Source organism: Poecilia reticulata, linkage group LG11 (genome assembly GCF_000633615.1).
Source record: "Poecilia reticulata strain Guanapo linkage group LG11, Guppy_female_1.0+MT, whole genome shotgun sequence".
Taxonomy (NCBI): Eukaryota; Metazoa; Chordata; class Actinopteri; order Cyprinodontiformes; family Poeciliidae; genus Poecilia; species Poecilia reticulata.
The window spans coordinates 6,077,053-6,091,159 of NC_024341.1; the positions used below are offsets into that span (position 1 = coordinate 6,077,053).

Below are 14,107 nucleotides of genomic sequence, written 5' to 3' on the forward strand. Positions count from 1 at the left end.
TGGAAAACCACAAGAAGTAATTCCATAATATTCTGTACTTTTGTTCCATTATTTAAAACAATTTTTTTTTTTAAAAGAACTTAATATGAGTCCAACTTTCACTGATTCGTTTGTCTCATTTCCCTTAAAACGTCTTTTTTCTGACTCAAATAAATCAAACCTTTCCAGTCATAATGAACATTTTCTCTTCCTATTCTGCCCTGTCTTTTTTAAAAACAGAGTTGTACATTTTAGGCAGCAAAAAACTAAAGCAGATTCTCTTCTGACACTAATTTGTGTTTCTCTTTTGTTTTGTTTCCTGGTTGTATTGTTTGCTGTTTGCCATGACGTAGCATTACCTTGATTTATGTCCTGTCTTTGCTTTGTCTCAGTTTCCATATCTTTCCATCTGAAAGCCTTGCTCTTCCCCTTCTGTCTCCTCCCTCAGTCTGATTCTTTAATTCCTGCTTTTTCCCGCTCCTTCCACTTTAAAATGCCCTTTCTAAAGCCTGTTCTTTTTGAGGGGAAATGACTTTAAGCTTCTTAACTTCTTTTTTTTTTTTTTTTTTATGCACTCTGGTTAACTTTTGTATTTTAACAAACTCATAACATTCCTAAATTTCTTTAGTTCTTTTATTTCCTCGCTTGTTTGTTGTTGGGTTTTTTTTTACTGTAACTCTACGGTGAGCAGGTTAGGACAAACTGTAAATAAATAGAAAGAGAGAGAGAGGACACAGGTAGCTCTGAGTGGAGGGGGCAGCGTGGAGCTTTTTTTATTTTTCCCCTTCAGCGGTCAGTTCAGAGTCGAGGGATGCACTGCCTTATTTCTGCCAGCTTTACAATGCCTTGAGCATGCTCGACTTGCACTTGAATGCATCGTATTTGTGCATGCTTTAAGAAGCCGCAGCAAGGGAAGACGCTTAGGAAGGAAGGAGCGGCGCGTAAGACAGCGGGTCACGTTTCCCCCCCCCCCCCCCCCCGTCAGCCTCCTCTCTAACAATCTGAGTAAAACCCACGCTGAAATGAAGATTCAACCCCCCCTCCTGGTCCCACCTCCTGTCATCCCACCCGACCAATCACAGCTTCCCGTCCGTCCCTCTCTCCCCCTCCCCGCTCGTCCTCATTCCCCCTCTTCTTACCTTATGTGCGTTACCTCATTACCCATGCAAGTAATTGGCATCTCTAAATGCTGGCGAGGCCAGAAGGGCGCACAGCACAGAAAGGGTGAGAGTCTCCTGAACTATATCTGCACAAACACATCCATGAAACCTCTTCCATCGTCGCTGACGGCATTCTCTCCTCCATAACAGGAACACGACAGAAAACCTCTTTGCATTCAGACTGCACTTTTTTTTCTCCCCCACATTCTTTCTATCAAACCTTGAATGATTTTTTTTTTCCTCCTTCCACATTTCTTTTTTCCTTCCGCCTCATGTTTTCCCCTCTCCATTTATAGTTTTCTGAATTTCACACAAGTTTCCTTTGTTTTTATTGTTTTTTTTTTTTGTTTTCTTTTTTTACTTTAGCTTTAAATGTAACTCCTAGGAAACTGGAGTTTCACCAGTTAGAGGTACCTCCTCAGATTATATCACTGAATTATTTTTCTTTTACTAAACCTGGAAAAAAAAAACATTCACAAAAGATAACTAATATGCATTCAAGTCAAGTCAAAGCTGACCTTTAACCACTAGAGAGGGAATTTTCTTTGCTGTCCATTAATGGATTTCTCTAACTTGAGAATTAAAATTAAACTCAAGAACTACTGAACAAACCCGAGCACACAGGCTGCCACCTTCTCACGGCTGTTCTGCTTGCCTCCCCTCTCTGTGGCTGCTCAGACGTCTTCCCGTCTATCCGTCCGTCCGTCCAGTTCGGAGACGCCCAGTGCCGCCGAGTTGGTGAGCGCCATCGAGGAGTTGGTCAAAAGCAAGATGGTAGGAGACAGACACACACCTCATGTGTGTGTGCCGACATTCACAAAAACAGCTTTGTGATCATGAGTTTAGTCGCAGCGTCCTTATTGACATCCTTCATACAGATCTCTGAAAAGCAGTAATCTCACACTGAACATTTAAACGCCTCTCTCACTTATTCAGTGTGGATACATTTTTACAATAAAAATGACCTGTCCTATTTTTGATGCTTCAATAATTTCCATAAAACAAAAGTGATAAACAGTTTCTTACATCTAATTTATACCTAGTCCTCTCTATCTCTCTATACTTTTCTCTCTTTTTCTAGTTAACTTTCTCTATCTCTTTTTCTCTCTGTTTCTTCTGGACTTTTCAACTTTTTAGTGTTAAGTCATCGCAATGAAACTAATTTATTACAAGTCTTTTCACCAGAGATGCACTGATGTGAACATTTTCCCAGTCAATATCCAACACCGATATTGTTATTATGGCTGATAACCAATATTCACCAATATTATATATATTCACTAAACCTTTGACATTGTAAAATGACCATCATGCTTCTTTATTTCCAGTTAAATCCGTTACTGAATCACAATCACTGTCACATGACCAAACTCATCCTCCAGAAACAACAAGATGGACATAAATATCGGTTGTTCACATCAAATCAGTTTTATTTATCCGATATGATTTGTTAAAAAACATCCGCCGATACCGATGTTAGTACCAATTTATTGTGCATTCCTGTTTTTTTCCACGTCTTTATCAGCAGCTGCTATAAAATGAACTTGATTAACATCAGTGATCATCACTTGAAAAATCCTGTAAAATAAATGTATATTTTAGAACTATAATCAGTTGAAATGACTCCACCTGTATCTGCTTTGTTTCCCCGTTGTTGCGTGTGGATGCAGGCTCTGGAGGACAGACCCAGCTCTCTGTCAGTAGAGCAGGGCGACAGCAGCTCTCCCTCCTTCAACCCCTCCGATAACTCCCTCCTGTCCTCCTCCTCGCCTGGGGAAGAGATGGATGAACGCAGGGCCAGCATCGTCAAGAAAAGACAGTAAGTGTGCTGCTGTCTTAACACAAACACACGCTGGCTTCTCTCTTCAGCTGAATCATCTAGTTGTTGTTTTAGCTACGTTCTGCTGGAGCTGGTAGAAACCGAGCGAGATTACGTCCGGGATCTGGGTCTTGTAGTCGAGGTGAGCGCGCTATGTTTCTTTGATTTCCTTTATGCCGTGTATTCAAGCTTATACATATTTTTTTCTTTTGTCTCCATAAATAAGGGCTACATGAGCAGCATGAAGGAGGAGGGCGTTCCTGATGATATGAGGGGGAAGGATAAAATCGTGTTCGGAAACATCCATCAAATCTACGACTGGCACAAAGAGTATGTCAAGCGCTAGAATCCAGATTTCCTTCTGCTCAGTTGCCAACTAAATAACTAAATGTTTCTCTTTCCCTCTCACTCAGCTTCTTCCTCAGGGAGTTAGAGAAATGCTTAGAAGACCCTGACAGACTGGGACTACTGTTTCTCAAACAGGTTTGTCATTTCTAAATTTTTTTCTAGATTTAAACTTTGTGTTTGTGGGATTCTGAAGTCTTCTGCTTGGCGTTTCCACAGGAACGCAGGTTAAATATGTACGTGGTGTACTGTCAGAACAAGCCCAAGTCGGAGCACATCGTGTCAGAGTACATCGACACCTACTTTGAGGTAAACGGTGGTTTAGCTAGAGAGGCATCAGATGTTGGCAGCTTTCAGACGCTGAGAACTCAGGTTTTTTTGTTTGTTTTTTTATTTAATGAAGGATCTGAAGCAGAGCTTGGGCCACCGGCTACAGATCACAGACCTGCTCATTAAACCTGTTCAGAGGATCATGAAATACCAGCTGCTGCTCAAGGTTAGTCCTTACTGACCCAGCAGAGGGCGCCAAAACCTCAGATTCACTTAAAAAACACCTTCATCTCTGGCTTCTCTGATTGTAAAAAGTCAAACATTACCAATGTTTTTTTGTTTTTGCCCTAATATATTTGCTTTGTCTGATTTAGGATTTCCTCAAACACTCTAAAAAGGCTGGACTGGAGTGTCCAGATTTAGAGGCAAGTGACTGAAAGCTTCTGCTTGAACACTTAATTTAAAAGACAATCTTTGCTTTTCTAAAAAAAAAAATTTCATTTCCACCTCTTACAGAAAGCAGTGGAGGTCATGTGCATTGTGCCAAAAAGGTGCAACGACATGATGAATGTTGGTCGGCTTCAAGGATTTGATGTAGGGAAAATTTAATTATACAACATTGGTTCCCGCAAGTTTCTTTTGGGCTTTTTCCACAAACCTCAGTATATTTTATTGGAATGTTATGTGAGAGACCAGCAAGAAGTGGGAAAAGGAAACGGTTTCCAGCATATGTGCACACAGAAATAAATCTGTATAAAGGGGGTTGAATGTGAATGTACACTAGATTTATTCCTTAAAAACCGTGTATTGTTTTCTTTCCTCTTCACAATTATTCATTATATGGATACAAACAATTATTTTACTTACGATTAATTGACGATTAATGGTTTATTAGATTAAAATTAGTTCCAATCGATTAACTAACAGTGTGGACTTAGATCTTCTTTCAGTGTTGTAGTTTGACCGCCATCCAGCAGAGGGCGCCATCTTGAGTTTTGCCGGTTGATACAGAAACAAAGATGGTGGGGGCATAAAATAACTGGAAAGTGAAACAATTCATTGTATTTTATTTTTCTCTTTAGCAAGTTAAGAGGTTCCTGTATTGTTATATTTTATGAATATGCCCGAGGTTAATAATGTGGTAAAACCTCCATATTCTATTTATTGAGTTAGTATTTCATACAAAATTATGTTAATAATTTAATTATGATTTTTTTTTTTTTAATTGAGCATTTTCCCCCAAAAAATGTAGCCCTTCTTAACAATCCTGGTTGTTTAGAAAATGGCCGTTTATGAGTTAATTATTGATTAATCGATAACTTGCATCCCTAATTCACTGCTTTTTGTTGATTTATCACATAACATTCCAATAAAGTTTGAGGTTGGCGAAATGTGAAAAAGCTCAATGGGACAGTGCCTTAACTGGTTTATACTGAATTCTGCCTCATGAAATGCTTCTACTAAAAGCATTTTCCCCGTTTCTCCGTCTCCAGGGGAAGATTGTAGCTCAGGGTCGCCTGTTGCTGCAGGACACGTTCATGGTGTCCGACCCAGACGGCGGCCAGCACGGCAGGATGAAGGAGAGGAGGGTGTTCCTGTTCGAGCAGCTGGTTATCTTCAGCGAGCCTCTGGACAAAAAGAAAGGTTTCTCTCTGCCAGGCTTCCTCTACAAACACAGCATCAAGGTGAGAACACTACAAAGCTGCCTGAATGATTTGTTGGGGCCCGGATGTTGAGTCCCTGACCCTGTCGGTAATCCAGGTCAGCTGTTTGGGTCTGGAGGAGAGCGTGGAAGGCGATCCCTGTAAGTTTATTCTCACTTCCCGGTCAACCAACGGGACGCTGGAGTCCTTCGTGCTTCACTCCTCCCATCCCGGGGTGTGTGAGGTCTGGACCCTTCAGATCAGCCAGATATTGGAGAATCAACGCAATTTCCTCAATGGTGAGTCTTCAGACAGATGCACAGAACCTGGTGTTTGGTGGCGGAGCTGTTTTTGTACATGGCTGTCTTTCTTGTACCGTCTCACAGCTCTGACTTCGCCAATAGAGTATCAGAAGAATCACGTCGGGGCCGGCGTGGGAGCTCAGGGCGGAGGCGTTGGTGGCGTGTCACCCGGAGTCGGGATCTCTCAGCCCAGCTCCGCCCCATCAGGACCGCAGAGCGTCTCCCGGCGGCCTTCCAAGATCCCCCAACCCTCTCGTCTGCCCCAGCCCCTCCGTCACCTCGCCGGGGCCGACGCGGAGGGCCCCAACAAGATGTTAGGTACGGAACGTGGCCCCCTTGCTCGGCTAGCTTTGTTTTCGCAGCACATTGAAGGTTGTGACTGAGGTGTGAGTTTTGCTCGGTTGTGATCCAGGTTTGTCCCCTCGTCCCGTCCCTGCTACCCCGCCTCCTCCAGGGGGCAGTCCGCAGGGCAAGCGTCCCTCGCAGACCGCAGAGGACCAGATACACACGCAGACCCTCACACCCGCCAACACTGTAACCCCTATTCCTCGTGCCACAGTGGGGCCTCTGCCCTCCACGCCAACCTCCAAACCACGGCCCGGAGCCGTGTCGCCAATTGCCCCAACTCCAACCGTGCCTGCCTTCGGAAAGGACGCTCTTCCTCCGCCCCCTCCCAGCCCGGGGCAGAAGACCGGATCCGGATTTTGGAGCTCTATGCCAGCCTCTCCGGCCAGCAGGCCTGGCTCGTTCACCTTCCCAGTAGAGGCGGCAGAGACCCCGGCCCGTCAGCCAGGGGTGCAGGCCCACAGACACTCCACGCACAGCAAAGAGGCTGACCGCATGAGCACATGCTCATCTGCAAGCGAGCAGTCCATCCAGTCCACCCAGAGCAACGGGGTAAGACCTCTAGCTGTGGCCCACGGCTGATTCCACTAACACAGAAGCCGAGAGAAGCCTGGTGTGTCCCGCTGCTGCCAGCACTACTAATCTGTTCCCCACTAAGCATCTCTGACAATCTTCTCCACTCTTCAGCATCACGCTCTGTAGCTTTAGATCATTTCTCAAGACAAATTCCCTTCAAAGGTTTCAACCTTGGTGCTTTTGTCCTCACTCTTCCTAAGAGAGACTCTTCACTCGGGTTTTTTGTTTCCTGACTTTTTTAACTCTACCAAAGCTCAAACTAACAACCCTCCTTCCTCTTGGCTGTCTCTCACCAGCTGCTGTCTTCATGGTGTGTGACTGCACTGACTTTACCTGCAACTAACTTCTGACGTTTGTGGTTCCTCCACAAATGTACTCAGATCCTTTCATTCAACCTAACGCTTTTTGTCTCATCTTTGCCCGGAGCTGCAAAGACGACAGCAGAGGAAATCGTCTTACTGCAACTTTTTGTAGTCACAGGAAAACAACAAACCTTGTGCAAAACCTGGTTTTATTGAATACTCTGTGATTTCTCACCCCCTGTCTCCTCCCTGTTGCACAGAGTGAAAGTAGCAGCAGCAGTAGCGTATCCACCATGTTGGTGACCCAGGACTACATGGCTGTGAAGGAGGATGAGATCAGCGTCAGTCAGGGCGAAGTGGTCCAGATCTTGGCCAGCAACCAGCAGAACATGTTCCTGGTGTTCAGGGCAGCTACGGAGCAGGGCCCCGCCGCCGAGGGCTGGATCCCCGGATTCGTGCTGGGACACACCTCCGCCATCATCCCTGACTCCTCCGACGGGCCAATCAAGTAAGAGATTGGTTCAACGTGTCTTAGAGTCCAGATGTACTGCATTTGGTAGGGTTTCCTCCAGAGAACCCAGTATCAGGGGCGCCAGGGCAGTCCGCCAGCACCACCATGTTTTTGTGTTAAAGGGGAAACTTGACTTCTTGGAGCTTTACATCATGTTTAAATATTATTACCTCATCAAAATATACCTGCAGTGTTGATTTGATTCTTTCATGCAAGTTTGAGAAAGCCTTCAATCTCCCTTGGCAACCATTCAGCTGTGCAAAACACTTAAGGCTGGTGAAAACGCTTCGAAAGGGTTAATACAGGAGTGATGTTGGGATGATTTCCTGAATATGGCGTTTCAGAAAGAGCAGGAGTTTTTAAAGAAGCAGAGGCCCAATTTCAAGAAGTTAAAACAACTGAGGATAACATGATTACTTGATAGTGCTATAAAACGCCACAAAAACAAAATACCGTCCCTTTAAAAAAAATGCTGACAGAAAATTTTATAATATGACTAGATAATTATGTTGTTAGAAGAAATTACCGACGATACTTAAACACCAATTATAGTGTTAAAAAAGGCAAACAGACAAAAAAACAATTAGAATAAATATTACCCCTAGTTCAATGCATCAGTTAGCTTATTCCGTCTTTGCTCTCACTGTTACTTGTGTTTAAAAAATCCTATTAAAAATTAACAAACAATGCTTATCCAAGTAAAGCCTGGCAGCCCGCCAGGCTTATTATACACTGGGGGAAGCCCTCCATTCAGTACATGAGTTTCTAACAGACATGGGGTCTTTTTGTTCTTGACCTTTGACATTTGTCTCATTGCAGCAGGAAGTCTTCATCTTGGCACACGTCTCTGCGAATACGAAAGAAGTCTGAGAAGAAAGACAAGGAGGTGAAGAAGGAGACCAAGCTGGAAAACGGTTACAGGAAGTCCAGAGATGCAATGGCCAATAAAGTTTCTGTAAAGGTGACTTCCTGATTCACTGAGCAATCAGAGTGGAGTTGCGCTTTCTTTCTTTGTCTGACTCCGCCCTTTGTGTTCACAGCTTCTAAATCCCAACTACATCTATGATGGTAAATATTGACTTTGAGTTTAGAATAAATTGATTCAGGTGGCTGTAACCTATGGTTTAATTAAAGCTTTTATTTTTTAAACCAGCCCCCCCAGACTTCCTGGTGCCTCTGAGTGACGTGACATGTGACAACGGCGAGAGCGTCACCTTACGGTGTAAGGTTTGCGGTCGACCCCGCGCTACCGTCACCTGGAGAGGACCAAACGAGAGCAACCTCTCCAACAACGGGCACTTCAGCATCGCCTACAGGTACGGAAACAACAAATGCACGGCATAATTTGGAAAATAATAAAAAATATAGAAAACATTTGTGATTTTTTCCAATTATTCACCACTTCATAAAATATCCCAAAATACATTAAAGTTTGTAAGTTTTAAGAAAACGTGGAGTTCGTATGAACGTGTTGCAGGCTCAGCTCAGATTTCAGGAAGTCGGTTCTTTGGAAGTGTTGTTGTAAAAATACATTTTTTTCATTCCAGCGATGCTGGTGAAGCTACACTCCGGATAATCGGTGCCGCCTCAGAGGACGATGGCGTTTACACGTGCGTGGCGACCAACGAGCTGGGCAGTGTGACATCGTCAGCGAGCCTCAGGGTGTTGGGTAAGAGCGTAGTGGGACGACAGCGACCGCAGGGTGTGTGATGGCTGTGGTGTGTGATGCAGGTGTGTGTCTTTTGTTTTCAGCCGTGTCCACTGATGGACTCAGAGTGAGCTGGAAGGACAACTTTGAGTCTCAGTACACTGAGGTGGCTGAACTGGGAAGGTAAGAGACCCGGCACCATGTTCCCATCAGAGCAGGAGGAAAGTGTTTCACTGCAAATCTGTTTTAGCTTTTTCCTAAAAAATACTCTGTTAGAGCAGAACTCCCAAACTTTTCCATTCTACTTTCCCCCAAAGAGCGTTAAACTGTGTTCAGGAACGCTTTGCTACAAAATATGTAAAGAAACATCAACTTTCCAAGTGACTTCTATTCACTATTCAATAGTTATTACATCCATTTAGCATACATGCTGCCTCAGACCTTGTGATTTAGATGGATATGATTTTCACATAATTGTTTTTCATCACAATCCCCTCTTCTGATTATAAGAAAATGTGATTAATTCGCAATATTAGATATCAAATTTTATTTTATTCTCACAATTTTTATGTTTTTTCTCCATGTCTTTCTAACTGTTGTAGCTTGAGGAGCAAAGATGACTTTCAGCCATTTTAACTTATATTTCATTTAAAAAACAAACAAAACGGATAAAAAACGGCTCTAGATTTTTTTTTATCTTTGCATATTTTTTTCTCATCTTTCCGAGCCGCACCACAGCGCCCCCTGGCGGCCCCCTCTTTGAAAAACACAGCTTTAGAGGACTTTTGAATCAAATTGCATGCGTTTCCTGTCTGCAGGGGGCGCTTCTCTGTCATCAAACGCTGCGATCACCGGGGCTCCAAACGGACGGTGGCCGTCAAACACGTCAACAAGAAGCTGATGAAGAGAGATCAGGTGACTCAGGAGCTCAACCTGCTCCAGAGGCTGCAGCACCCACACATAGTGAGCCTGGTGGACACGTTTGAAACCTCCAGCAGCTACGCTATCGTCCTGGAGATGTGAGTGCCACATACACAGAGGGGGGAAAAAAACAGTTTTTATTTGAAATTGAACATTCAATCTCTTTGACCTACTGAGGATTTTTCTGATTTCAGGGCTGATCAGGGTCGTCTGCTGGACTACATAGTGAGCTGGGGGAACCTGACGGAGGAGAAGGTGGCCTCCTACCTGCGAAGTGTTTTAGAAGCTTTACATTACTTGCACAACTGCAGAATAGTGCATCTGGACATAAAAGTAAGTGTCTCAGCAGATTTAGCGTCTCTGCTTAACAGCCTAGCGTATCCATCCCTCATGAATGTTTCCTCACTTCCTTATGCTGCAAACAGAAACTTGATTTGAACTTTTCAAAACATACATGGACACCTGACCTGAGGCCGTTCCTTTCAAATCAAGCTCCACCCTTTCTTTGATCATAGATGGAAGTCTTTTCTGGAAATGTATCACGATAAATGATAAACGATACGATAATTTCCCACCCTTTGCCCTGGCAGATAAAGTTTGTGAAGAATGAATTTATTGTTCACAATGTGGTGCTCTTCTTCTCTTGCTCCAGCCTGAGAACCTGCTGGTCGCCCACAACGCCAGCGCCCAGCCTGTAGTCAAACTCACCGACTTCGGAGACGCGGTCCAACTCAACAGCGCCCACTATGTCCACCCTCTGCTGGGCAGCCCCGAGTTCGCCTCCCCGGAGCTGGTCCTGGGGGAGCCTGTCTCGCTGACCTCCGACCTGTGGAGCCTGGGCGTGGTGACCTACGTGCTGCTGAGCGGCGCCTCGCCGTTCCTGGACGAGAGCGCTGAGGAAACGTGCCTCAACATCTGCAGGCTGGACTTCAGCTTCCCCAGGGATTACTTCCATGGCGTCAGCCAGGCCGCCAGAGACTTTGTCCGCCTGCTGCTACGGACCGACCCAGGCCGGAGGCCGCCAGCGGGGCTCTGTCTCCAGGAGCCGTGGCTGCAGGCCCCGCCGGGGGACGGGCGGGGCCGCGGAGAGGGCTGCCTGGACACGGCGCGCCTCATCTCCTTCATAGACCGGAGGAAGCACCAGACGGACGCACGACCCATTGGAGGAGTTCGGAGCTTCATCCAGAGCCGCCTTCAGTCTCAGATCTGAACGCCGCGGGCGCAGCAGGAAGCGTCCCCATAGTTCCCAGAGTTCTCGCTGATCTTATCCTCCTTCACAACCCAGAGTCCCCTTTAGTACCGCTGGTAGTTCAGTCTGGAGCTACGGAGCCCCAGAAAACATCACCAACCCGACGGAACGGATGCCCTCGTCTACTGCTGCTTGCTGAGATTTTCTAGTTTTAAACGAACAAAAAAAAAAAAGGACGAATAAAATCATTAATATAGTAACTTATTTTCCTTGATGGGAGTCAAACCTGATTTAGATGAGCTGTCTGAAAGAGCCTCGACGGAAAAAAAAAGTCGCCAAGGACCAGCACGGACGTTTTGTTTATTCTTTTACACTAAAGCTATACATGTCACTTTGGAAGCAGCTCTATCTTATAGAAACAGTATATTTAAGAAAAACACACAAAAGTACCGTCTGTTTGTTTTAAAGTAAAAAAATAAAAATAAAATAAAATGTTGAAAGTTGGCTGTGCTACTTCAGACGTTCTGCTTATTAAACCATCATCATGAGATGCCATGTTGACCATGCTGCCGTCCAAACCTCCAGAAGGAACGGCGCCCCCTGCAGAACAAAAGCTGCACTGCGCAGATAGCGACATGTTTAAGCCTTACCTTGTAAATAGACTTCTGCCTTCTTCCCTCTCACATTCACGGCGGACTCCTGCTTTCAGGACACGGGGCCATCGGAGCCTCGGTGACGGCTGCGGGTCGCCAGGGAAACCAAGTGAATGTGGGAAGCCCAGGAGGAGAAATCTTTCTTTTTATTTTTGTTTTGTTTTCTTTTTTTGTTGTTTTTTTCTCTGTAAATGCACTCATCGTACGTTCTGTTTATCATGTGCAATGTTGCGGCTTTAACATTTTATGCAACTATTTATGAAGACATCTGTTGTATCTGTAATAAATCTAGAGAAAAGGATGTACTTGGTACTGCAGGCGCTGCTGGTAGTTTGTGTTACTGGCTGTTCCGACCGCCAGGCCAGCTGGGGTCACGACCTACAATCATGTGGTTCGTTTTTAGGATTTTGGTTTGATCAAAACTTAATTTAACACGTTTTGTACTGTATGCCTCTGTAGTATTTGGTACACCAAAGTTGCTCTAGCTTTATAGTACTTAAGAAAAAGGTTTTATTGGAGTATGTTTAGGTAATCAGTGACCTTTTTTGAAATGATTGTTTACAAGAGTAAAACACGAGTGGCGAGGGGGGACGCATTCTTAGCTTAGTCTCTCTTTCTTATCCTTTTTAAATAGGCAGGAGGCTGGAGGACAGAAACTAGCTCTTATTAACTCAATGAACTAGGAGTTAACTGGTCTTATTTCCTTAATTGTCTTCTTTCTTGCTGCCAAAATGTTTCTTCCATAAATTTCTCGTATAAACTATAAAATCTCCCTGGATGCTCACCAGAACATTTCTGGAAACGAAAGTAACAAACATTCATAATGAGGTTGGGATGAGCCCTCTGTTAGCTTTTTTTTTAATTTATGTGATATAATTGTGCACAGGCCGTTAAAAACAAGAAAACTTGGACTGGATACCTCAGTTTTAGTTTTTCCACCCTTTTTTTGTTGCATTTGTTTTTATTTACATGTTTGCAACCACATTGTTTTTTTTTGTTTGTTTGTTTTTATCTTTGCATGTATATTTCTTTGTACAGCGCATCATATTCTCCCTTGTAAATATTCTAATTTTGTCATCAGTTATTTGAAAATTAAACATAATGAACAAACATGACCTGTTTTTTAAAAAATTATTTTGTCACAACACAACCACTTGCTTCAGTGTATCATTTCCTTGGGGGAACTCAAAGGAGTAAATAAATAGATGATGTGGATTTTTTATACAGCTGCCATTATTTTGACGACTGGATTTACACTGAGACTGAATTACACACACAGATGGCTGTAAAATCTTTAAAGTCTAACTTTCTGGTTTTAGTGAGAAGACCAGCAGCAGCGTTCTGGATCAGCAGCAGCTATTTAATACGTTTTTGAACTATGTTGTTATTCACGTTTTTCAGAAACAAAATTCTTAATTTTCTTCTTAGATGAATTGGAATCAGTTCTGTTCCAGTTTAAAGCCAATGTAGCGTATATTAACCACGGATGCTCCCAGATACATGCGACTTTAAGTGTTTGGCGCCGTCAAGTTCTCACACACGCACCTTATATATATATATATATAAAATCACATAATGTCTGGACATTATGTGATTTATCGTAAGTCACACATGCGTCATTGCTGTCCATTGAGTCAGAAATATCGATGGTCAGGAAAATACTACAATCACGCAAAGAATCAGAACAACGGATGCAATGTTTAGTAGTTAATTCAACCATAGATAATGGTAATAAGGGCTTCAGATTTAACAGGTGAGGAAAACGTTTTAATTTAAAGAAAAGATTGAACAAGTGAGCAGTGGGTCAGTTATACTAGCCTAACTGTTATTAGCCTGCTACTGACTTTGATAACCTTAGCATGTGCTGCGCAGTTCGGTGTGTTTTGGTTCCGTTAGCGCTAAAACAGGTCAACCCGCCCACCACGTCATCAGTAGAGCAGCTGTTTAAATCAGCTAATCAACCGCCGCTGTGCTCAGGCTAAAACTTATTAATAATCATAATATAGACATTAAGCCTGACAGCATAATGCAACAGACTGGATGTTCTGTTTTAGTGTTTTTGCTACTTTTTTGTGTGGGAAATGTTTGTTTTTTGGTGTTGATTCCCCTGATCGGTAATCTCTGCTCTATGTGCTCTTTGAACTGTTGTCTGTCGGTTGCCATGGCAACGGGTCCGCGTAAAGCGACACAGCGAGAAAAGGCAGAATAAAAGTTGCTGGAGCTATTTTTTCTTTATCCATTTTAATTTTGTTACTTTATTCTTAAATTTTTATTTTTTGTATTATTTACAGAGTTTATTTGTAGGTTGATAATTGATTTTATTTTTTTGTTTTATTATTTTCTTATTTATTTTCTAAATTTAGACAGGAAGTAATGTGGGTGTCAGTCCACATAGATAAGTGCAGGGGCCTGGTGAAGGACCAGCAGGCATTTGGGTTTGGGGC

The 14,107-nt window shown here is 43.5% G+C and overlaps 1 protein-coding gene across 7 annotated transcripts in view; it reads left to right on the top strand.

Annotated features, from left to right (window-relative positions):
• The window catches only part of LOC103472073 (triple functional domain protein), a 79,465-nt gene extending 66,687 nt beyond the window's left edge, over positions 1–12,778 (top strand). For 4 of the 7 annotated variants that reach the window (XM_008421443.2, XM_008421447.2, XM_008421448.2 and 1 more), the window contains 22 exons: positions 1,818–1,913; positions 2,810–2,958; positions 3,034–3,100; positions 3,185–3,288; positions 3,372–3,441; positions 3,523–3,612; positions 3,707–3,799; positions 3,948–3,998; positions 4,090–4,167; positions 5,067–5,258; positions 5,335–5,515; positions 5,603–5,836; positions 5,931–6,415; positions 7,002–7,249; positions 8,072–8,213; positions 8,293–8,320; positions 8,406–8,568; positions 8,800–8,921; positions 9,005–9,083; positions 9,719–9,919; positions 10,016–10,154; positions 10,474–12,778. In XM_008421443.2, coding sequence (XP_008419665.1) covers positions 1,818–1,913; positions 2,810–2,958; positions 3,034–3,100; positions 3,185–3,288; positions 3,372–3,441; positions 3,523–3,612; positions 3,707–3,799; positions 3,948–3,998; positions 4,090–4,167; positions 5,067–5,258; positions 5,335–5,515; positions 5,603–5,836; positions 5,931–6,415; positions 7,002–7,249; positions 8,072–8,213; positions 8,293–8,320; positions 8,406–8,568; positions 8,800–8,921; positions 9,005–9,083; positions 9,719–9,919; positions 10,016–10,154; positions 10,474–11,031 — 3,570 coding nt within the window. In that variant the 3' untranslated portion in view covers positions 11,032–12,778. The remainder of the gene's footprint in view (positions 1–1,817; positions 1,914–2,809; positions 2,959–3,033; positions 3,101–3,184; positions 3,289–3,371; positions 3,442–3,522; positions 3,613–3,706; positions 3,800–3,947; positions 3,999–4,089; positions 4,168–5,066; positions 5,259–5,334; positions 5,516–5,602; positions 5,837–5,930; positions 6,416–7,001; positions 7,250–8,071; positions 8,214–8,292; positions 8,321–8,405; positions 8,569–8,799; positions 8,922–9,004; positions 9,084–9,718; positions 9,920–10,015; positions 10,155–10,473) is intronic. The other 3 variants (XM_017307500.1, XM_008421446.2, XM_017307501.1) reach the window with 3 other exon arrangements.
• The last annotated feature ends 1,329 nt before the right edge of the window (positions 12,779–14,107 follow it).